The sequence below is a fragment of the Calypte anna genome, chromosome 7, assembly GCF_003957555.1.
Source record: "Calypte anna isolate BGI_N300 chromosome 7, bCalAnn1_v1.p, whole genome shotgun sequence".
In the NCBI taxonomy this organism is placed as follows: Eukaryota; Metazoa; Chordata; class Aves; order Apodiformes; family Trochilidae; genus Calypte; species Calypte anna.
This window is the reverse complement of record NC_044253.1, coordinates 22,398,090-22,423,384: the sequence shown is the minus strand read 5'-3', so window position 1 is coordinate 22,423,384 and position 25,295 is coordinate 22,398,090. Positions and strand designations below refer to the sequence as shown.

The 25,295-nt window shown below is 35.2% G+C and overlaps 1 protein-coding gene across 8 annotated transcripts in view; it reads left to right on the top strand.

Annotated features, from left to right (window-relative positions):
- ATF2 (activating transcription factor 2) overlaps positions 1-22,900 on the top strand; it is a 42,369-nt gene extending 19,469 nt beyond the window's left edge. For 7 of the 8 annotated variants that reach the window (XM_030454218.1, XM_030454214.1, XM_030454217.1 and 4 more), the window contains 4 exons: positions 6,286-6,435; positions 7,481-7,687; positions 13,764-13,869; positions 20,214-22,900. In XM_030454218.1, the coding sequence (XP_030310078.1) occupies positions 6,286-6,435; positions 7,481-7,687; positions 13,764-13,869; positions 20,214-20,440 (690 nt within the window). In that variant the 3' untranslated portion in view covers positions 20,441-22,900. Of the gene's footprint in view, positions 1-6,285; positions 6,436-7,480; positions 7,688-13,763; positions 13,870-17,825; positions 17,899-20,213 lie in introns of those variants that run through there. The other variant, XM_030454220.1, reaches the window with a different exon arrangement.
- Positions 22,901-25,295: the final 2,395 nt, after the last annotated feature.

Here is a 25,295-nt window from a genome sequence, read left to right as displayed (position 1 = left end):
GTGTTTCATCCCAAATTGTATGGTATCTCTTTTTAAAAAAAGGAAAAGTAAAAGTTTTTTTAACAAAATTTTCAGAATCACAACTGAATTTAGTTCATTTGTCAATAATTTTGTAATTATATATATATTACAGACATACTTAGGAAATTTCTTTGTGTGGCAGTCGTTTATGTTGTGTTAGAGCAGTGTTGGGAATTATTTGGGAAAGTCATGCCTAAATCAAGCAGAAAAAAATTGTTTGTTTGTTTGTTTTCAATGTTAGTGTCCAGTTATGGTGGTAGTTTAATCAATCCTCTGTTGAACATGATGACTTTTAAGATAGCGTAGAGAGGAACAGAAGGGAAAAAGGGCTGTTTCTGTGCATTCTTGTCCCTCTATGAGTATGAAAAGGAATCTGTTAATACCTGAGGAAATACATAAATATAAACAGCTCTGATAAGATGAATTTATCCAGGAGAGAAGAATGTAGGAAAATGAAAACAAGAACTGTTTCCTCAAAAATTCTGCATTCCTTAGAGTCAGGAGATTCATGTACTTAATTCTGTTTTATGAAATCCAGGAGTGGGTTCCAAAGAATTTTTAGATAGCCAAGCAAGTAGGTTTTTAAGTGTATTCCTGAGTAGTTTTTCTTACAAGCATAAAAGGGTGGAAGAAAGTGTGTCTACGTGGTGAAGGCTTTGATCTCACGTTGGAAGAAGCAATCACTCAAATGCAAGGAAAACCAAAGATCACTAGACCTAAAATTTAAGTCTTAGTAGTCTTCTCACTAGAATTAAGCTAATTTGTGCATTTCAGTGGTTGCTTTTTTTTTTTTTTGAGACTGTAAAAAGGGTATTTGCAGTATTCTTCCTTGATTCTTGCTTAGTGTAAAGCATCAGCAGAGTTCAAGAATATCAGAATTATGTATATTTCTTATCTTCATTTACTTTTTATAGGGTCTATTCACAAAAATAAAAAAACTTAATTTCTTACCACTCTTAAAGTAAGAGCAATTTAATGAGAAACTTTATATAGTTAGAAAACATTCCAAAAGGAAAACTAACTATGCCGCATGATGTATTGTTGGCAGATATGTGGTGTTTTATTAACTGCAGAGTTAATTTTTAAAGTTTAAATCTTTGTGGTGCCAAATCCTTTCTTTTTCATGTATCTTGAAAATAATTTTGCTTACTATATAATAAATTCTGCAAAGGTATGGTAATCAGGGTTATTTTTTTGCTTGTATTCCTGGTTAAACCAACAGAAGACTTGCTACGTAGTTTCACAGAGGCTGTTTCTGCAGTTCATTTCTTGCATGATATTTCAAGGACCTAATGGATTTCAGAGTTTTATGATAAGACAAGCACTTTGTGCTCTGATGTTTTTCCTCATTGCAATCATTCATTTCTCTCGTGTGCAAAAGGCTGTTGCTGTGTAGGCTTACTTTTTTTAAAAGGAAAGTGAGAACAAATTTGATAAAAAAACCAAAATAGAGATTATAGTGCTGTTATTTCATAATAGAAAGAGGAATGGAGCTTAATTTTTGTATTTTTACTTACATGAAAATAACACATTTTTCTTCTATTTTGATGACTACATGTTGCTTCTTTATGAGTTACATATACTCATAAAGTATATGACCATCATGTATTTCTTTATATAAGGTCTCCATATATCTTTATATATGGGACTCCATATTTCTAGTTATGCTAAAGAAACTACTTCCGTATACTTAAGTAAAATCAAATGCAAGTCAGTTTTGAATTTTGTGGTATTTTAGAGAGGCTTAGAAGTACATTCAATAGCTGTGTTAAAAAAAATTAAAAATGTATTAGTATAAGGTTGCATGTTCTAAATATTCCAGAATTTCTTTGTGAGAAGATCTGCAAGCGTATGCTTTTGGTGTAGCAAATGTGAGCTGTGAGTGGCTGCTGGTTGTAGAACGTTGGTTTTTTGAGTGTACAGCTCATGGATGCAAACAATGTTTGGATTGCACAAACTTCTGTGTGAATTGCAGGCATTTGTGAAGGGCTTAAAAATTTCTTAAGTACCAAATAAACATCTCCTCCTAACCATATAGAAACTTCTGTCACAGTCAGAGAAAAGCCTGGCATGGGCAACCAGTAGGCTTTGTGCAGGAGGTGTCTACTGAGTGACAAAGGGCAGGTTGGCAAATGTTCAGAACCCGACATTAACTTGCTGGAGCCCGGCATGGGACCTTGTGTTCAGCAGAATTCCTCTGACCTGTCTCTCTGCATGCCGAGCTCATCAGCAAACACCTAATGAGCCTGCTCTAAAGAAACAGACCCTCTCACAACCTACTTCATTTTCATATGTTCTCTGGGGGTGGAGAGACAAGACTTCATAAGGACTGATGATGCTGCAAAGACCACAATAATGATAATTAACTTGCTGAATTTAGAAGATTATGCTGTTAATTAGTTGCAAAATAAAGATAAGTAATAGAGCAGCAGATGGTAGGATAACACCCAGGAGAAGGAGGGTTATTACTCTGATGAGCTTTTGTGGCAGATATGAAATATGGATCTGAGTTTTTCACAAATTGTTTCTGGAGAATATTATCCTGTTTCTGTGAGGTCTTGATGGAATGCTCCAGTCCTACAAAATTTTGACAGATGCGGTGAGGATTTGTTTTCAAGGATATACGTGAACAATAAAACCTTGCTAGTAAAGACTATAAGAGCTATTAGGCTCTTTGCAGGTACCAATTTTAGTTTGCCTTTAGTAATGAAATAATACCAAACAAACCTTGGTTGGCATGAGGTTTCCATGCGTAGTAATGCTTGTATACATTTATTCTAATTTTTGTTTCAGTATACTTGATTTTTAAAACTGACATTCTCATGGTCTTTGAGGTAACTTACTATGCACATGAAGCATGACTCCCACTTAGTATTTTACTCCAGCACTGCCTTGCAAAATATGAAATCTTTTAAATACGTGAACTGGAGATCTTGTGAAAATCTATAGATATTCTTCAGATATTTACAATATTTCTGCATTTGTGAATAATTTTAAGCATAACTGCTTGAATTCAACTTCTAGACTCTGTAATACAAATCTAAAACCAATTACTTTCTGTTTCTGTTCCCATAGTGCATTACATTTAACAGTAATTTTTCAAATTTATTTACTTATAAGCTTACAAAATTACAATGTTTAATTGTCCTTCATTTTCTACTGCTATTTTCAAATTAATGTAAAATACACAAATTTAATAGCATGAACTTCCGTTTAGGTTAACTTTGCAAATATTTCTTCAACACAGAAATGCAGAAACAAAAAGAATGGAGCGAGGCAATAATAACAGATACTTGCCATAAATTAACCCCACTTACTTTTCTTTCATCTCCCAAGTCTTTTTGAATTTTGTCTCTCTTTCACTAAGGAAATGGATATGCTAGTGAAATTTTTCAAGTAACCCACTTCAAGCAAGTATTAAAAAACATTTGCAGGAGTTCATAGTTTGTTGTTTTGGGGCATTCTTGTGGCAGATGCTTACATCAAGATTTGCACGTGGTCACAAGCAGAGTAGATCAGGAACTCTGGCCACACACATGCTAACTGTGTTTATGCTCCACTGCCATGAGAATAAGTTAGCTTGTTATAACTCAGCTCACATACTCAGACACTTGAGTTGGATTAAATCTAATAATTTTTACTTCCCATAGCAGCAGGAGTATAGATAGGTGGCAAGTTGCTGTGTCTTGGTTGAGGAATTTTTGAAAGAGTAACTTTTAAATATGGCCGAGTATGATGACTTGAAAGAAGATAGTGTACCCTTTAAGACCTCAGCTGAAGTTAAAATGGACACATTGTAACTAATTTGTTACAATTAATTCATCTGTCACTACTGTTTTTGGGTCCCCAGGGTTTGTCACATCCTGCTAAACAGCAAGAGGTGATAGAAGAACGACTTTTAAAGAAATTCAGGCAATAAATGAAAATACTTTTTTAAAAAAATGAGATATTAATAACATATGGGAAGAGTATCAGCTAAAATTGTCATATTAATATTAAATACTTGCTACTTTCTTTAAAAAATGTCTTTTATGTGGTATGAAAGTGATGTGGTGGTAGTTTAGAAAATTTAATTTTATTATTTAGTGGCCAGAGTCAGTTAGAATTTAAAGTGAGTGCGTGTAAATCATCTTCCCAGCCTTTCCCTTAGATCACAGAGTTTGGTTTTACAAATTTTATTTAGACAATTAAGAAACACTTAGACTTTTCTGTGCTTGTTCAGCTGGAGACAGGGACTGAATTTTTTTCTGTTAGCTTTTTTTTTCCAAGGTGAATTAGGAAGGAAGACATTGAATCTTGGGTTTGTTTTGATGCTGTAAAGAAAAACAACTACTGAAGGGCTTAGGATTTTTGGAGCACTGGACATATTCTAAGAATTATGGGCATGTTATCTTAAAAATTTGTGTGTTCCTGCCCTGATGCCTGCAGCTGTTGTAAATTTGTAAAGTTGAGCACTGTGGAAATTACTGGAAAGTTGTGTCATATTTTTCTGAAAGCAGCTTCTTCATTCTGGGAAGCTTACTGAGTTAATACAAAAATGAGGTGGGAAACAGAACTTCATTAACATGGAATATTTATGTTCTATTTGGGGTTATCAATGTTTTATGTTATCTATTTGGTGGGCTCTTGTGTTCAATGTAGAGCAGTCACTGTGTAAGAGACTTAATACAGAAGTCACTGGCTAAGTAATTCTGTAAGAGCAAGCCAGCAGAGGAATGCTGGAGTTGTGTATCTCTGTAGTCTTAAAATAAGGTATTTACTGGTGGTGGTTAAATGGTACAGCCAACTGTATGGATTTGATAGTTGATGTATTGGAAACCTGGAGATTTTTTGCACTTCCAGTGAAGTTCATCTGCAATCTGGTTTTTTAATTGTAAAATATGATCCAAAAAAGCCAATCATCATGCAAGGTAGGAGAGCGCTGTCACTTTATTCCAGTGACTTAAGTGTTGAGAGACATTGGCTACTACAGTTTATACAGAATATCTACATAAATAGGTGCAAAGTTTTCTGCTCATTTTGAGCTTGCCAAATGCAGCCTAGCTCCAGCGTTTTTAAGACTTTGTATTAATATTAGTACTTTGGCAATAATTTGTTCGTATCCTAAAATATGATGATACAAGTTACTAGAATTGTCATAAACTGTTATGTATGAAGACATTTAACTTTTCTTAAACTTGTATTGAATTCTTTTAAAAATCCAGTTCTTGAGTACCATTTGTTTAGGTAAATTCTTAGGTATCACTGAAGATTTGATGTTCAGTTACACAGTATCAGTGAAGTGTTAAGAATTCTAAGAAATAATATGGAATTAGAAGTATCTTGTATCAACTGAAATTCAGTGTACCTTTTATCACTTAAGACTGAAGACTATAGTATAAAGGTAATATTATCTGTTACAGTTTTTATAGATTCCAGCAAGAATTGAGTAAAATAATTCAAGAGACATTCAGTAAAATGGTTTGAAATGCTCTTCAGATTGTTAGTAACTCTTGAATGTACTATGTACAGCTGAACCTTGAAGTTACTTTTCTTCTTAGTGGGTGTGTACAAGGAATAACTTTAAAAATTTCTAAGCTAATTTCTAAGATAAACTAGGATGCATTTGCATATTTCTATATAAACAGAAGTTAATCTTTACGTACAACCTATCAAGCTTGTTACTCTTTTATGCATTACTGAGGATTTTTAGCAAAGACCTTGGCTTTTATATAATAATTACTCATAAGAGGGATTGTAGAGGTGATTATTTGTGAAGACCATGAATTGTATGACTCCACTTTTTAAAAAAAGAACACTAGAATTTTTTAAATTGAAAGAACTTTGTGCTCTTTGTTGATTTTTGGTTTTTTGTTCTTAACCTAAGATCCTTCATTTGTAGTTGTTTTCTTTCTGAGCTGTGCCTTATGAAATACCAACCTCAGCAGCTGCTTATGGCCTTCCAGTCATCTCTTTGTGGACACAGTTCATCACAAAGGAGGCTTTCTGTTTGCTTCTCCATACAGCTTAGCATCCTTCTCTGTTTTAGATCCTGTGTAAAGCCTCATTGTTACTGTCATGCTTGCAAGAAATTGTCACCTGTTAGTGAGTCTGTGTCTAGAGGACTGTTGGAAGCCTATAAAAAGAAATTACTATTTTAGAGTTGGAGCCCCTGTTTGTAAAATGGAAGTGATTACTAATGTAAATCATTAGTAACTCTTCTAGTTAGCAAGATAGAATATTTCTGTCTTTTTTTTTTTTTTCCTCTTTTCTTTCTGCTTGCAGAGATTGAAAGCAGCCTTGACCCAGCAGCATTCTCAGGTAACAAATGGAGATACTGCTAAGGGACACCCAAGTGGGCTGGTTAGGACTCAGTCAGAGGAGCCACGACCACAATCACTACAACAACCTGCAACTTCGACAACTGAAACACCGGTATGGCAACAGTGTGAACATGTACTTCTTGTCCCCTTATTTGTTATGCAAAAGGAATCTTTTTTCATTACTTTTGACTTGTAAAATAGAAATTATTGTGAGCTACAGTCTCCTCTTCAAGTCAATAGTCTTGTAGCAGTAAAATGTTTCCAGCTCTTAGATGTTCTTAAGTGCTTACGAAATGTATTATTCAAGATGATACTTTCAAAATAGGTATTATCAGGCTTCTCAAATTTAGAATTAAGTCCTCCTGATTTCTGGACATTAACAGGAAATTCTATGATAACTGAAAATTGTACAGCTGGTTACTGTAAATATAAAAATATAAGTACTTTTATTTTCTGTTTATATTGCATCTGTCTAATATTTTATATCATAAACACTTCAGAAATGTTTTTATCTGCATTGAGTATTACACCTGTGTTAATTTGCTTGAAGGTTCTTTTCTGGATTGTCATGAAGAGTCTCAGGGATAAGTAAGTGTCAGCATTGACAGCTTTTGTCAGATAGCTGCTATATATTGAGCATAAAAAGTTGTGACTAAATTTGTGGGAAGGCTATTTGAGAAGACTCAAAAGAAGATTTTTTTTTTTCTGCTAAATGTAACTTTTAAAAGCTATTTTGGGTGAAAGGAGTTTTTTAAAGTTTACCTTTTGCAAATACTGGTGTCAGCAGAATTGGTAAAAAATATAAAGAGCTCATCTAAAGTGGTATTGCTTCCAGGCTTTATTCAGATCCCAAACGTCATGTATACCTAGCTCTGTGGAGTGAGTGGCTTCTCTTAGTGCAGTTTTAAATCAAAGCCAGAGCCATGGTTAAAATGTTACACTCCTTACCATGTTATGTTAATATGTAAATAGAGCAAAAGTTTTTCAAATACAGCTGTGGAGGTAAATGACATTGATTTCCACAGAAGAAATGTGTATAACCTGAATGCATTTAGAAATGTTGTGAATGCTCTTCTCAAGACCTGATTTGTGTTAGTGCTGTAGCTTAAGTCATGAATTACACTAATAACTTCTTCAATACTTGCTACTGTTCTCAGGCATCACCAGCTCAGCCTACGCCACAAACACCAAATACAGGTGGGAGGCGAAGAAGAGCGGCCAACGAAGACCCTGATGAGAAAAGGAGAAAGTTCCTGGAGCGGAACCGCGCTGCTGCTTCCAGGTGCCGACAGAAACGGAAAGTCTGGGTGCAGTCATTGGAGAAAAAAGCTGAGGACCTGAGCTCGCTAAACGGCCAGTTACAGGTAAACCTTTTATTTCAAGTAAAAACAAATAGATTTTCCCATTCTTAGCAGTGATCCTGGATCAGTGGAACTTGAACTGTCTATGAAATCTGAAACATAAATGGTTTTGTAACTGGTGACCCAGGTCAGAGTTGAAAAGTCAGTGTTAATGGCAAATACATTGAAAAGTCATTGTTAATGGCATATACCAGTAAAATAAGAATACAAGAGAATACTCAGATTTCAGGAGGTGTAAAGTTTAGGATCATGCCCTTTTGTCCTTTGTTCCATTTTAAATAACTTTCAGACTGTGATACTAAATAAGAATGACGAAGATGCTTTGAAGTAAAGGCTTACTAGCAATAGCCTTGCCTTAAATATATCTTGCTTTTAATAACTTGTGTCACAGCCTAAGTTATTTAAATAAGATTTGGTTTTATTTTCTTTGGTTCTTTTTAACTTCACTTTTTTTCCTTTAAAGTGAATGTAGTGCTCGTGAAAGGTGCCAGATTGACATCACTGGAAACTGAAGGCCTCTTTTGTCCACAGAACAGGTACAGCACAGGCAGTGGCAGTACAAATTTCAATTGCCCACCTGCGTAAATCCTATAGTGAGGGAAGTATACTGTAAGAGGGTAGTCTAGTGTATGTTGCCAGTCAATTTCTCACCTCATCTTGAGGTCATCAGTTGTTCAGAAGTTGCCATGTTGGGGACACTTTTACTCCAGTACAACAATCCATGACCCTTTTTTGTTTCAATTACTATTAAATGTTAAATCATACTTTCTCAACGTGTTCCAGCAGCACGTGAAAATTGACAGAAAGTATTGTTTCAAAATAGACAGTCTAAAAGCTTTAAGAATTAAACAGAAGAGAAAATTTGTCATTTCCTAAGTGAAGCATTCGTTTAGAAAATGCAGTGGAAAATAATTTGATATTTTAAAGTTTGTTCTTTCTCAGTGAGTCAGGTTCACGGATCTTTTCCTTCCTATTAAAACTCCTCTTTTGTACCATTTGGTATAGAATATGTCCCAGCTTCATCAACAGGAAATTAGGGCATGTTGAAAATACTTTTTATCATGTAATCAAATTTACAGTGTATCAATTGTTTTCAGCTTTATGTCTTCAGAAATATTCAGGATCCCAGACTGTAAAATGTAAGAAATTCATACCTAAGTACATAAGAAATATTTCCAGTGTTCCAAGAGTCAAGACACTGTGCACCAGCATTAGGTAAATTTCTTGCAAATATATAGCTTTCTCATACCTGTTCAGAATCTGTAGATGTGTTCCTTTAATGCATTCACAGTCTTCACTGTAAGTTCTTTAATTATAAAATGATATATATCACCATGACCTAAATAAGCTAGAAACAAGCAAAGGTAGATCTACAGGAACTAGAACAAAGAAGATTGATTATATTTAATTTTTCCTTGTTAAAACAATTTTTGGTATTATGTGAACTACCTTTACCTGACACATACCAATTTTTATAACTGAAAATGGTGTAAGTACAATAACCAAAAGATTTCCATGTTTCCAAGAGTTAATTCAGTAATAGTAAATTCAAGAAAAATAATTCTTACATCTGCCTAAAGCAAAACTGCTAGCTGTGAAGAACAGAATGACTTGTAAAGAAAATGGAGTGTCAGAGATATAATTAAACTGTACTCTATTTGAAAACATTAATCAATCCTGTATTTCCATAATAATTGATCACTCAACAGGCTGATCAGCATACTGGGCAGTTAAGACCCATGACTGCTTACTTTATATTTGAGAGTAAATTTACTAAGTTGGAGTTTTGCCTTAGCACAGTTTTATACATCAAGTGTTAGGGTTTAGTAGTTCATATTTTGTTTAATATCTAAATGACCTGCTCTGCTGAATTTACTGAGATGTCACATTTCCAAATGTAGGTTAATTGTAAATTATTACATTGTGTTGCTTTACCTAACAATTCTGGCTCCTTTCAAGCCAGCTAGTAACTTTCTTGTAACATCTATGTCAAAAGTTCTGATACCAATGTCAAGGTTTTTAAGACTGGAATCTCTTTAACGATACAGAAAGATTTTGAAGAGATGTGCTTGGTTGAGCTGTTTTGTTCCATAGTTTTCAGCTTTCTTTAGATGAGCTTCTCTCTAATTCCACCTTTTAAATTATGAATGTCATTTCTTTTTTAACCAATCTTTTTCAAATATTTGCTTAAGTGAAAATTTATCATCATTGTCACACCAGTAACATATTTAGGCTAGATTGGCTGTCTTTATTAGAAGCTTGACTATGTAAAGGTTTTGTTTGTGTTTCCAACCTTGTAAAGTTTGTTTATTGTCTGATTGTCGTGGTTTGTGTTTTCTACTAATATGCTGACTTCCTTGTTGATCTTAGACTTTTATATACCACATCTGTGGTACATTTAGAGGTGTTGCCTCTGTGCCTTGGGCAATGCTGCAGGGAATTGTATGCTATAGAAGGTGTTAAGGAAGTATTGACAGTGTGTCCCCACTGGCTGCTCAGTCGTATTGCAGGATCAGATGCCAAAGTTCATTAGATCGTCTGTACTTGGTCCTTGAGAGCGAAGTGTTAGTAGAAGAATGGCCTGTCTTCCTCACCAGGAACCTTTAAAGGTTCAGCAGTCAAGTGGCAGTTTGTACTAATGCTGCAAAAGCTGCTTTGGTAAGGCTACGTTATGAAAGAAAAGCCCATAAGTAAAGGTCCTTTCCCATGCAGGGATATCTTATTGATGGTTTTAAAAAAGAAATAGGAAGAGCAGTGTTTAACTTGGCCACAGACAATCCCCTGTCCCTGTAAGTCACATCTCCCTGTATGTGATGATAGTTTTCATAAATATATCTCACAAATATTGTCCCACAGATTCCTGAGTAAGGGTTAATCTGGTTCCACTTTTACATACATATTTTAGATCCAGGAAGAAACAGGCAGATACAGAAGAATGTACTGTACACTGCATGGCATACCTTTGTAAAGAATACACAAATGCAAGTATCTTTTGAAAAATGGAGTGCAAGTAAAGATATTCTTTCCTCTAGGACCCTGCTTTCTAATACTAGAACATTTTGAAAGATGAGAACATAAAAATTCATGTAGACAGCATGTGATGTAAAGTCCATGGTTATTTAAAGAATTGTTGATTCCTGTGGTTGATTCACTATGGCGTTAATGAGAAGGACTTTTCCAGTTCAAAAGCTTGAAGTAATCTTTCTTCATGCCAGCTGTTGAAGTGTTTGCTTCAGGTGTCTTGTTAGCCTGTGTTCAACATGATAACCACACATTAAATTACCACCAGATGTTAACATGTTTTGAATGAGATGGAAGGACTTGCTGTTGTCATATCCATGATAAGAAACTACAGTGTATGCTGGAGTTGATTCTAACAACTCCCCGTTGCCACCAGTTAGAAGTGGTTTTTACTGGTAATATGTAAATTACTACGATGGATTACCTTTCTGTGGCATTCCACTTAACTTTTACCTAGTAGACATACTCTGTTCTACTTCCAGGAATGATTTGTGCATTGCATATGGTGTTGGCAGTGTTAGCAAACAGTGTGCATGTTAATAGCAGTGATAACTATTTATTCAATGAAAATGCCTCAACTTTTTTAGTATAAGAATGCTCTTCCTTTTTTTTCCAATCTGCTATAATGTAAGTTAACATACTTGCTTTTTCTGCTTCTGTTAGCAAAATTCCTAGTTTTTGTAATAAAACTGACATTAATCTGTAAACTCCTTTTTCAAAAAATTCTCATTAACACTAGTTTTTATTACACTGATGAACAGTGACTTCATACTTATAAGTGTTGTTTGTGTATAAATACTTCTTTAAAATGTAGGAGATTATGGTATAAAATTTGTGAAAATCTTTTCCTAAACTGAGCACTTATTTGACCAACATTCCTTTAAACTAACAGCATGGTTCATATTCTTGGATGTTGCTGCTTCTGTAGATCATCAAGAAGGGTCTCAAAACTACATCAGCACTTCCCCCTCCCATGCACTGTGTTGGTTCTGTGCAACTGCCTGCTTGGTATCCAGATTTGTGGCTCCTCAGTAAATAATACAGTGAACTAAGAGGAGACAGAGCTGGAAGCACAAGTAGTGTCCTGTAGCGGGAGGAGCCCTTCTTGCTCCTAGGGCTGATCCTGAGGCCTCGGGGTTTAGCCCATTCCTGGACGATGTCCTAGGGCTGTTCCTGAGGCCTCGGGGTTTACCCCTTCTTGCCTGCTCCTGGGGCTTCTCGAGCTGTGGGCTTCTCCATCCTCACTGAAGAGTGAGAGCCCCCTCCGTGGGTGTCAGCTGCTCTCTTATTGGCCCCCTGCTCCTGCACATACTCAGGAGGGAGGCCAGACACAGGTGAACCCACACCCACTCATCAATAACTCAGGGCACCTGGTCCTGTCTCACTACAGTGTCCTTTCTTAACAGCCCAAGATTTCAGGACATGCATTATCAGCTACTAGAGACATTCTTTCCATTGCAACCTTGGGGTTTTTTAATTTATTTTTTTTTCAGTCACATTTTTCTTTCATTGGAAATGTCCATGAAGTGAGATTTTTGTCTTGCTTTCAGCTCTTGTTTTTCTTTCAAATATAAATTTTCTAAAATAGATATTTGACACAATAAAATGACTGAAAAGTAGTCCTTAATAGTTCAACAAGATTTTACAAGTATAAAGGCTTGAAATTTTTTGTCTTCTAAGTGGAGAGGACATGAGTAGATTTTCTTATAAAAATCTGGTATTACAGTTACAGTATTTATAAACAGTGCTACTTAGTGTAATTAAACCTAATAAATTCTGTTCTTAAAAGCTGTTTTCCTTACTTTAGAATCCTTTTGATTACATTTCATCTCTGTCTGCCTTGCCTTATTTCTAGCTTGCAAGTAAATAAGTCGACTTTCTTGTGGGTTTTTTGCCAATTAATTTTAGTTGCAACCTGATTTTCCTGTGTTTGTTTTTTTCTTTAATTTGCAAATGCATAAATGTATGCATTTACCAAACAATTACCTCATGTGTATTGTATATTATGCTAATCTGCAAAGGTTCTTACAGCTTAATGTCAAGTATCAGTGGAAAGGATTTATATTTAAAATAAAATAATACATGAAAATCATACATTGCTACAAGATACAAGTATCACAAAGCATTAGAATTAAGTTGATTCTATAGATACTTACACATTTTTTTAGTATTTAAGGTGAAGTCTGTCAAAACACACAACGCTCTTAATTGGGGTTGTCATATATAATGCAGCTATGTAGCTCTTCCCAGCTATAGATATCAAAGTGCTGTATGGGGAAGGTAAGTGTCACTGCCCTCCATTTTACAAATGGGGAAATAGAAGCACAAAGGAGTAAAATGATCTTGTTCAAGGTCACCCAACAGTGGAAAGGCACAGCCTGGAAATTAACCCAGTCACTAGATTGTGCAAATGCTCTCTCTCCTAGACTGCACTCTGATTTAGTGCCATAAGCTGACATTTCGGGATATTGTCATGATTATCAATTATTCCTGTAAACAGCATGTTTCTGTGTGGTTGGCAAAGAGAAAATTAATAAGAAAATCAACAGATACTTACTAAGCATGAGGTTTTCTCTTTCAACAAGTGTAAATATAGTCACAGAAAAAACATTTAGCATTGGCTAATTTGGGGGGTTTTAGCCTTTTTTTTACCATTGACTGTGGCATCTGTTAAAATGTGGGTAGCTAAATGTAGGTTTGCTCTGGTTAGAATTCATCATAAAACTTTGCCGAGGAGTCTTACAGTGGCTGGATCATGTGAATGAGACTATATATAGACTCTACATCTGCAAACTGAAAATTGTATGGGGTATTTTCCAAAAAAGCATTTCCTAGTTCAAGCAAATCTTGAAATAAAGCTAGCCAAGTTTCAGCAAATATTACATATTCTGAGATAAAAGAAACCTGTGCATGATTTTTGCCATATATACCAAATGGAAATTTCTTGTATTTTATTTACCCCTAAATGAACAATTGAAAATCCTATAAAACTTAATACTTATCTTCAGAATGTGTATAGTTTGAGCCTGGTAAAGTACATAACTTTCTTCTCCTTTAGAATGAAGTCACCCTGCTGAGAAATGAAGTGGCACAGCTGAAACAGCTTCTTCTGGCTCATAAAGATTGCCCTGTAACTGCCATGCAGAAGAAATCTGGCTATCATAGTGAGTAATGTTCCATTACCTATAGCCTTAGGCTGCATCAGTGAAATACTGCCTGAGTGAACTGAGTGAACATTAAAATTGAGAAGTGCAGTTCTAAAATTACATTGAAGATTGTTTGGGTTTATTTTTTTTTAATCTTGGAAGATTATTAGAATACAGGAATGATTATGTGATATTAATAAATACATTTTTAAGTCCTTTCATTTGAAGTGTTGCATAACATTGAAGGGTTAATGTTGATTTAATAAGTGCTTATGATAATTAGCATTTAAGGACTATCGGTTACTACACCTGCTTTGGAAAATATAATTAAAGTATTAAGGGTATGTGATACACCATTTTTTATACTTTGTCTTAGCTTAGTATAGAGAAAGGTCCTTGTTGTTTCTGTTTTTTTCTTCATGGTAATGAGATTGCAGTAGAGGTAATATAACAGCTGTCCTCATTTGCCATAACATCCAGGATCAGTCAAGGCATTAAAATAATCAAATGCAGGTTCATGGCTCCTACTGTACAGTGTCTTCTAGATTGTTTTGATTTCCACATTAAGCAACTACTTTTCTGTAAACAAGGTATTTTAAGTGCAGTTCTAAAGCTAAGGGAATTATGAGAGTTTCAGTAGCATGTTTTCCTAATGCATAGTTTTACTTAAAGGTGCTCATTTGATTTTCCTCCTTCCAGCATTTTAAAGGTTAATTATGCTTTCCTGACTTGTAACTTCGTTTTTGGATATGATATACAGTGCCAGAACCAGCTGCTGCTGCTGTAGAATAAATGGCCAATTTTGTCCATTGTACACAAATTTGTTACAAATAACTGAGCTGGGGATGCATTAGGCAACATTCATAATATATAACCCACAGCTTTCGCTTTTATGATTTAGTGATATTTCAGGATATTTGTAAATGTGAAGATTGTTTCTGCCATATGTAGCCACTTCATTTTAATTTGCCAGTGTCAGTAATTCAGGAGAATAAAGGAACATTTTGTATTGCATGCAAACAGATCCTCAGGTGCTTGCAGTAAAACTTAATGGCCACCATCTTTACTTGTAGTCATTGTAAGCAATTTCATCAGAATGGGCAATATTTTTTAATTTAAAAGATTCAGGAGATTTAGCATCTCTCTATTGCCATATATATTTAGAATACTGATCTTGTCAGTTTTGAGCTTATAAATCTTGGTTCTTTGATCTCCAGTCATTTTGACAAGATGGAAAATAGCATCTTGGAGTAAATTGGAGCAGTATAGAAATATGTTCGGGATTTATATTAACAATGATTGCTGCAGGGATGAGGCCATTATGGCTCCCATCTGACAGAACAACATAATTATATATGGAAGCTACTAGGGGATAACATTATGCATGCAACATTTTTCAAATAAATACAAAACTGTAGGTTTCTTGAATTTTATTGTTTTGAGGAAATATGTTCCTGAAGTGGCATGAAAAATATTTAAAAATAAGTCTTAAATGGGTGAACTAATTACATGGATAAGGACTTCTTTGTTGAAGTTAAGAAGTATGCTGTTTTGTAATGCTTCTTCTCTGCCCTCAGCAAAGGTCTGTAATGTTGCTCATTTACTAAAGAGTGCAAAATGAGTAAGAACTAAAAAGCCAGTCAGTGGAAAATGCCTACAGTTTAGAAAAGTGAAACAATAGTAAGCAAGAAGATTGGAAGGAGAGCTCACCTAGTTTCTTGAAAGTCAAAGTTCAGCATGAATGAGAGTTGTAATGCAATCCCTCTGAAAGGGTTTTGTCCCATTGTCTCTGTGTGAATATTGCTAGGGATGCATTGTTGGCTGAGTGACATAACCCACAGTCCAGCTGATGAGAGGAAAATATGATTTTAATTAATACATTTATGAAAATGGTGTTCATGTAAAGTTTTTTTAAATACACTGTGCTCATCAAGTAATCTAAGTTGAATTGCTTCAAAAATTTATTGAGTGGTGTAACTGTCTATCTCTGTGAAAGAAATAAAAGACATCAGATTACTGAGCTCCTGTAGTGCTGGAAGTTGTGCGCTGCTGAGACAGTGCTAGTTTGTACCATGCAGACCATGTTTTAACAGCTAAGTCCACAAATTAATGGGATTTCATTTGCTTTGTGCTTAAAAAGACACAAGTTATCCATTGCTTTTCCGGGTATTTTTGGCACTTTTGCATTTCAACATCTTTCAGATTTCCCAGCCACATTTTTATCTCCTGCCAAGTGAAAAGCATGACAGTGCTAATACCCATTATTTGGGATCATATTTTCCTCATTTAAAAAGTCTTGTGCCTGCTTCAAAGGGAGATGTAATCAGGACAGAGAAACCATAAAGATGGTTATTGTGCTTTGAGGCAGTATGGATGAATTTCTTTCGCAATATTTGAGTTTTCAGCTTATTTCTTTCCCAAAGAAAGTGCTGTTGGTTCTGAATGAGTCTTTGAACATTGGGAGGGTGCATGGGGGGGAAGGCTGTGTATAGGAGAAATCTAAGTGCTGTTCATTTATTTTTCATTTTAGCTCTTCTATACCAGACTATTACTGAAAGTCTTCTGCAATATTCCTATATTTTCTCAGGCTTTTTCTGGACTTGGACAGGAAAAAGGTGAAAACTTGTGAGAAGAAAATGTGTTGTGAAAACTAGAGTTGGAAAAAAATATGGAAAAGGGTGTTTTAGGTATTTTTCATATTTTTAAAAGGGCATCATAATAATCAGGAGCATATGTACAAAACAATATAAAGGAATATAAATAGAAGCTGCGATTTAGGTGTTACTAAATGTTGTTTTGTGTTCTTTTTCTGGTGAGTTTTAAAGAAATGGTAGAAGATGGTTACCCTCTTTCAGGCCTTGAATAATGTGAGTTACTTAACTCGCTATGTTCCTACAGCCTCTTGTGGATAGGAAATCCTTTAGGGAATTCAGGGGATATTCACAAAGGCCAACTCACTGGAAACCACGGTTTTTAGGGCCATCTCCCTCTGTATTCCATGGGTAGTCTGAGAATTACCATGGGGCTTCCTTTCTGGTGATTATCAGGGGACTGAAATCCCTCTCTGTTTGCTTACCTGAGAGCTATTGGTAAGCAGTGATAGGAAGCAAATAATAGCAATGTTAAACTACTCTAAAAGGGTACTTTTTGGTACATCCTCAAAAGTCCCTTCTGTGGTTTGTTTGGTATTTTAAAAATCATTACTGTAGCTCAGTCTAGCCCATGTTATTCTCCATTACCAGAACAGCTCACTCCTTCTCATGATGCAGCCTGTCTAGGAACTTCATAGCCTTCAGGATAGTTCATGTGATACAGATCTGTAAATTTTCAGGCTTCTATTGTACAGCACATGTTACTTCTGTAGATTAATTTCTAGATTGGACTGTGCATTTTCCTTGGTTTGAGGGCAAGATTGGGTAGCCATTACAAAGTTTAAATGCCTAGGCTTTTTTCTACATTGTTAGCTGCATTATGATTCTGGTATGTATCATTTGCACTCCTGGAAACCACAGTCTTGTGCCTGGCAATTCTCTTCAAATAAGAAAAATCAGTTGGAAGTTTAATACGACTTTCATGTGGTCCTCTGAAAGCCTTTGTTCTTTATTCCTAGTCTTCAGGCTTAAGAAAACAAGTCACCTTTGTAATGAGGTGCCTTTAAGTATCTCCTATATTCATTGATTAGCTTTTTTTGTTTCATTTTAATTCTCCAAGTAGTTTTCTGTATTCAGTTTTTGGCTGCTACTCCTGTAAGTTCGGGCTACATAAGGAAGGATTCTGAAGGAAATCTAAACAGCTATTCTTAAAGGTGGCATCTCATATCTAAGTATTACCTTATAGTTGTTGCAGGGATTTACACTTCCAGTCAAAATTTATTACTGTAAACTAGTGCTAGGTCTGCATCTTATATAACTACCTGTCTCCCTCTAGCCCCTGGCATCTGAAAATGCCTGAATCATGTGCTTTTGTCTCTTCAGCACAGTTTGTTTGTTCATCTGCTCAGTGATATGAAAACTTCTATTGTACATTGGTGATCGTAAGTATTCTCATAACTCTTTCTTCCATTGCATATATGGTCTTCCTGAGCCCATCAAAATCAGAAAATCAAGCCTTTCTCATATGCTTTACCACTGTTATATTATTACACATTATTCTTTTGAGTTAACAACTTACATGTTCACTTACTTGTTAAAGTGATACAGAACAGTGGAAGACCTTTCTTCTCTGGCTGAAAGATAATGATCTGTTTTACTTCCTCTGCATCTCTGGCTTGGGGCATTTCATGATGGGGATTTGGTCAGCAAAGGGATCAGCCAGGATCAGCAAAAGAAGCATGATGGAAAGACTGAAATTCATAGGAGAGTAACACCAGCACTGCAAAGGAAGAGCCAGTGTTACAGCAAGTAGACTGTATTTGGTGCATGTTGTCCTACTTGCTGCTATTTCTTTCTCTCTGGGGGGAAGAGTATGCTACTCTCATAATAAGTAAATCAGTATTTTTCAGGAACTGGCTTTCTTTTTTTAAACAAAATTCACATGTGTTCCTTCTTACTTGTTTTCACATGAGATCTGGTAGGTCTTGACAGAGGTGTAGAAAAGATGAAGTCTTGTTGAATAGCGTTAACTGAATTGGCACTCGTTCATGTTCTTTCTGTTCTTGAATGAGCAAATCCTACTGAGGATTACAGAATGTCTTTCAGGAGTATTTTAATTTTCTTCCTCTTGCTGTATACAGTTACCACGTAACCTTAGAATATGTGATAAGTGCCAGCAGACCTGGCTCATTATCATCTCTATCTCCTTTAATGCTTGAAAAGCCTGATTTTGAAAAGATGCTGTGTCTGTAAAATAATTGGCCTTGTGCATAAGAACACCATGATACTTTCAAACTATTATATCCATGCTCATGTAGTGGAGGTGTAAGAGAAATTGTTAGATTGTTTGTTTAGGCAGTATTTCTTTGAAAGAAATACACCAGTTTTGCTTGCTTTCCCATCCTTTTTGACCTTACCATTCTTTTCCAGAAGTAGTTAATAATAGAACTATTGTTTTCAGGCTTTGAAGTGGTATGCTCTTAGTATGCATGCAATTGCTTCAAAGATCTTTATGTTGGAGACTTGACTGCTAATTTAGTAAATTTTTTTTACCTGGAGCTACTGTGTCATATAAACCTCAGTACATCATAAACTTCATTTCATCATTGTTCATGCTTAGCGTTCCTTTCAGTTGCTGCTGTTAGCCTGGTTTTCTGTGGAAATGAGACAGTGTATCCCAGTGGTGTTTGTCTTTTAGTGTTAGTGTCATCCCTTTCTATCCCTTCTCTTCCCTTGGGTAACTTTTGAGTTTGTGGGCCAATCTCAAGCAGATCTGAAAGGGATTCCACAGGCAAGTGTAGAGAAAATCACACTTTGTTCCATTGCTATGCTACAAGCAATGGTTCATGCTTCTTCTGGCTGTGTGTGTCTCTTTGTATATTGTTACATCACACAGTAGGCAGTAGTGATTTAAGAGGGACTTCCAGGATTCCACCTCTGTAATAGGTTTAAGTCCTTGTATAAAACTTACGTGAAAAATACTTGAAAACACTAAGTAGCACAAAGTTGTACAGAAAGGTAAAAAAATTAAATTTGGTGTTTGTGCTTTTAGTTTTGAACAAAAACCCACTAGGCTTATTTTCCTTTTTGTTTTTCTAGTCTTTACCAGCTTTTTACTTGAGTGTTTGCAAAATGTCTTGTCTGATTTTTGCAGCTCTGGGAAAATAAATGGTGATTTTAGCATGACTAGAATATCTGTGCAAGTAAGATGTGAAACCATTCTCATTTTGTAAATTCTACTTTTGCATGATGAGAACTATTTTTAAATCTGTTTACACGCTGTCATAAAAAAAAGCAATGCAACCGTGTGACTAATTTGCTTCAGTTTTGTGAACACCTGAAGTATTCTTGAAGATATTTTTTAAATAAGTTTTGAAAATTTTAAGTCTTATTGACTGGCATTTGTATACAAAACAAGTTACTGAAATTCACTGTTAAGAGAACGTGGGTTGAAAACTTGGGGAATTATTGTCCAGTTAGTACAGTGGTTTAATAATATTTTTTTCAGATATCATATTCATGGTCACAGTTATTACGAAACATAGAACTATTCTGACTTGATGACTAAGCAAATGCTTATAAACAGCATATGTTAAGTCCATATTTTTTGCTTACAAAGTAGTATTTTCTTTTAAAAATAAAAATAAGATTTTTGTGCTATTTGCCCCGAGTTACAACGTGCATTTTAATCACGTAGGGGTGACTGCCGTTACCCAGAACATGGTGCTGTACATTCTGGGGGAAAAAAATGAATTAATTTTTCTTCTTCAGCTGCAGATAAAGATGACAGTTCCGAAGACATCTCGGTGCCGAGCAGCCCACACACGGAGGCAATCCAGCACAGCTCTGTCAGCACTTCCAATGGTGTGAGCTCAACTTCCAAGGCAGAGGCCGTGGCCACCTCTGTCCTCACCCAGATGGCGGACCAGAGCACGGAGCCGGGGCTTTCCCAGATGGTCATGGCACCTCCCTCCCAGTCACAGCCATCAGGAAGTTGATTAGAAACTGGCGTGGCATCTGTTCCTTAGAGATACATTTGTGACTTTAAAGGGAAATCGACAAAAGACCAGTCTCCATCTAGGAGAGATTGTAGCTTAAAAGTATTCATTTTTAAAATTCCAACTTCAATTTGGCTTTAATGATTGGCAGTGAAGATGAGACAGAACACCAGTTCTAGTCTCTTTGCAGAAGACATTTTTTTTTTTAAGTCTTAGTTTACTAGTTATTTTTTGTGCTTAATGTGTAAAGTGTGTGTACAGTACAATGTGGTTTCTTTCATTTTTAATTTGGTATTATTTCAACAAACATTGGGGTGAATTACTAAAGGTCATCCCCAAGGCTGTGATAATAATATTACATGACATTTTTATACCAAAGTTCTGCATAGTCCCTATTGACTTTGTGACATTCGCCAGGTCATAAAGCAGTAGGAAAGAGAAAGACAGTAACAGTAAATTTGCTTTTTGTCTTTTTGCCTTTTTGCCTTTTTGTTGTTTTGCACATTATGAGAGGAAGAACATTGGAAGAAAAACATTTGGATTGGTTTATGTATAGCATTTTGGTTGGCTTTTTTAACTATTGGGATTTTTAATTTCTTTAATAGGGCCAGTACAGTATATGAGATACAGTAATATTATGCACATACCTATTCTAGATGAGGATCATTACTAAATAGATTTTTTTTATTATTATTTTAAATTGATGTCAGGCATTTTTTTTCCCCTTCAACACTTTCATTTGGGGGGAGGAAAGCTTTATTTCTCCAGTCAGGATAGATATCTATAATTACCCCTTGTTGCTAGGCTGAAACCAGTAAGCATATTGTAAAATACAGGGTTCTAAAATCTGGAATACTTAGTATTCCAAAGTGGGTTGAGATTTTGTGGATTTTTGAGTCAGAGACTAAGGAGTTTACTCATGGTTTTAGATTCCAGAAAAGCCTACAAACCTTCTTCAGACAACTCAAGACTTTTTTTTGTCATTCGTCTTGTATTTGCAAGCTAACTTGTACTTAATTCTTGTGTAAGCACTGTCATCTTTTAGTAGCAAAAATTTTGATACCTTTCTTGTGGAAAAAAAAAAATCAGTATCTACCGTATCTTGGAAACAATGTAATTATAATGTGGTGTGTGTGGTGTGTGCGTGAGAATGGTTCAGTAGTTAATGCCAGCAGTCTTTTGCTTGAATGTTTAAAGATGCCTTCAATGTGATGCTGGCTGATAGGTGATTGCAGTTTTAAAATGTTATTTACTGTGCGAACTTGGATAACTAACATTCCATGATGTAGTTTGTTTCTGATGAGATGATTGTAGGTACACTTTTTCTCATTATCCAGTCATCTGTAGGATACTGAGTTTTTTAAATGTGCCATTATCTATTTTGATTCTGTACTCATGTTCAAAATACAGTACAATATTTTACAATAGATTAAGTTGTTTTAAAAAAGTAGATGTGTGCTTTCAGGTCAGAAAACTTTGTATAATAGCAAAAACAGATGCATAGTAGCAACTGGCAGTAAAGCAGGATTCCATTATGTATATAACAAAGATTTAATGCACTTATACTGGGTTGTGTAGTTCATTTGCTCTTCCTTCTCCACACTATGCTGTGTGTTTTTAAGTGTCAGTGCCATCAAGTTTCTATTTGATTCAGATTAAATCTAAAAATGTAATTGATCCGCAAGAAAATAATAATTTCTACAATATATATACAACCATGCTATAATGAAAACTGGACAAAGAAGTGTCTAACTCATATATGTATTATTGCAGGGCTTTAAGCATGAAAACAATAGGGATTCTGAATATTTTGTACTTTAAAACTTTAAAAAAGGAAATTGAATTGATAACCTCATCTGTTGAACGGTCTTGCTTTCCCAATTTCAAGATAAAAAGCTGTAACAGTTAGTGAACATTTCCAAGATGGTGAAATATAATGGACCTTTTGTAAGAAGGAAATTAATTGCAAAGGCACAAAATGTGAATTCTGCAAGAAAGCTATACAGTCACTTTTCATTGTAGTTTTGGTGGACTAGATAAGGCCTCGTTGATTATACTATAATTTGCTCTCCTAAACACAAAGGCTTTTCAATCATATTTATATAAGTGGAGTTCTTTTTATAACAAAAATTGTCACGCTTGTAAAATAAGTCTACATAAGTGTATAGGAGATGTGTAACCAGTTAATGAACTTAACAGTGGGGATGGAAGGAGAACCATTCAAATCCGCATTCAGCAATTAAGAGAAAAGTTATTAGTTGTACTACCATGGATTCCGTTTTAAGACGTATGTCACACTACTTCTGTACCTAGCATTTTGGGTCTTTACATTTGACATGTTTCACAAACTGTACTGTTTTCTTTTATGTGCAGTTTGCATGAGTAAATCATCAAAGAGAATAAAATCTATCTTTAAGTTATGTTCCTATTTTAATGAAATTATAATTGTTCTAAAAGTCATCGCTGTCTTCAGACTTATTTCTTCATCCTTGCAATTATAAGCGTTTTTCTGGAAGTCATTACTCTAACAGCAAAATGATGCTAATAAGAATACATATGTTTCCTTAGAAAATCAGCAAAATTCCTTTGCTTACAGTTAAGTCCCAGCAGTTTCTGAGGAGCTGGCCTTGTCTTGTTAGTTCCAGGACCCCAAGATAATCTGCTGATAAATGAGTTTATAAACACAGCTTGGTAATCCCGGGTGCTGCTCAGCCACTTCTGGTTGCCTCGCATTCGAAAGCAAAAGCCTTGTGTGTGATCAGAATTTCCAGCTACATTCCAGATACCTTCATCTCAGGATACATAGAGCTGGGAAGTAACAGAGGTAGTTGGATGAACCGCTCACTGTTCTGTTGAGAAGTTCATTCACTCATGTTTATTTTTTTAGAATATTATAAGGTGTTTGGGCTGGTTTATGAATGCTGGAAACATGATGCATGGTGTGGCACACCGTATTGCATCATCATTTGAAAAGCTTTTGACAGAACTCTTGATATGGAGGTTTAGGAGAGGCAAAAAGAAAGGGTCGGTTTGCTGTGTACTTGCATTTATTGCATGCGTTGACCAAAAGAAACTAAATTTAAACTGCACATAACTTTGAGACCAATATGAGAATAATACCCAAGGCCTCTTGGTTTGTTGTGTTCTTTGTCCAGCTGTATGAGTTAAGCTTGTCACAAAACCAAACCAAACCAAAAAAACCACCCACAAAGGCTGTATAGAAGGACATTTGGGGAAGAACTAACCCAGTTTTATTGTCTATGATATAAAAAGACCTGGCTTTATACCTGGTAAGTAACCTTTTTCTCTTTAAAATGCTAATCGAGTCTGGGCAAAGTAAGATACTACACTGATGGAACAAGATGATAGAAGTGCTGGATGAGTGGTGATTTCACCTACCAGAATTGCAGAAGTAATTTGCTTGGAGACAGACACAAACACCTTAATTGGTCCTCATAAATGATAATAAGGAGAAAACAGTGAAATTAAGTGCATCCTAATAAAGTAAGGTAGGTTAAATTGCACTAAGAAAACTTCAGCAATGCTTCATGACATGATTAATAAACTCATGACAATGTGTCTAATAAAGGTTATTAGCATTTATATGCTGCCTGTTGCTTCTCTCAGTAGAGAAATAATTTGAACTGCACTCATTTACATTGCAGAACAGTGAGTGTAACGTTGCCTTACAGTAGCCTTTGCCTTTACATTTGTTTTCAACCATCTTGTTAACAGTAATACAGGAATGTTTTATTTAAACCATTTCTTGTATATTACTGTGTAGGCCCAGATGGCCCTGTAATTGAAATAATTTGGGTTCTCAGAGTTTTATGTTCTTTCATAGTGAGTTTTCTGTCTTCTTAATTTTAGATCTTCTTGGGACTTTTTTCTTTGTGGTTTCTGTTGTGGGTTTTTTTTTTCTCTCCATAGAATTTAGGATCATGACCTTTCTTGTTCTTCACTTCCTCCTTTTCAAAATATGAGCCCCTGAAAGTGCTTATACACTTAGATGGGAATTTCTTCTTTTTGCATATTGCCTGCTCTTTACTTGTGTTTACTTTCTATTGTAAAATTTCATTTCAAGGAGTTTGTAATAGGGAAAGGAATTTCTGCACACTGGGTAACTTGTCTTCTTCAGCTGGAATAGATGGGATAAGCTTATGAAATCTTGACATTAACATCTTCCTAGAACAAGTTATATTACAAAATACATACTTTGGTCTGGAAGGATGTCCTGGATTTCTAGTACAGAACTTGTGATTTTGCAAAAATTTCATTACAGGTGAGCTGTACAAATGATGAGCAGTTGCTGTATGTGGGTGGCTTCATAATTCAGCAAAGTGCATCTGTCCTCAGAATTTTTCACTTCCTAGGTGTGGGGTTCATTATAATCTAATACATGGCTGTCAATAGAATAACAAGACACAAGCTTGATCTGACTTGTGTAATTGTTTTATTGTAAGTGATGCTCAAAGTCTCTATGCCACTACTATTACAATTTTATAAATATGATACATGTTTTTCCAAGCACTTTTTTCCAATTTATTTTTGGGGAGGAGGATAATGAGGAGAGAAGCTCCTTAAGTTTTTAAAATAAATTACCAGTAAAAGAGTTTAATCTGAAAATTAATAAGAAAAATGTTGCAAGATCATTGTGCAAATATATTATCTTTAATCCATAGATAAATGGCAGTTTAAGCTTCATAGACTGATCTGAAATGGTAAGCTTGGAAGGTACAGAACAGCTTGAAGCAAAGGATTCATGCTTCTGGGAATTTTTTATTTTTTTTTTTAAATACCAATAGCAGACACAGAGTAGGAAGTGGGCAATATTTGTGCCCTCTTTGGACAGCAG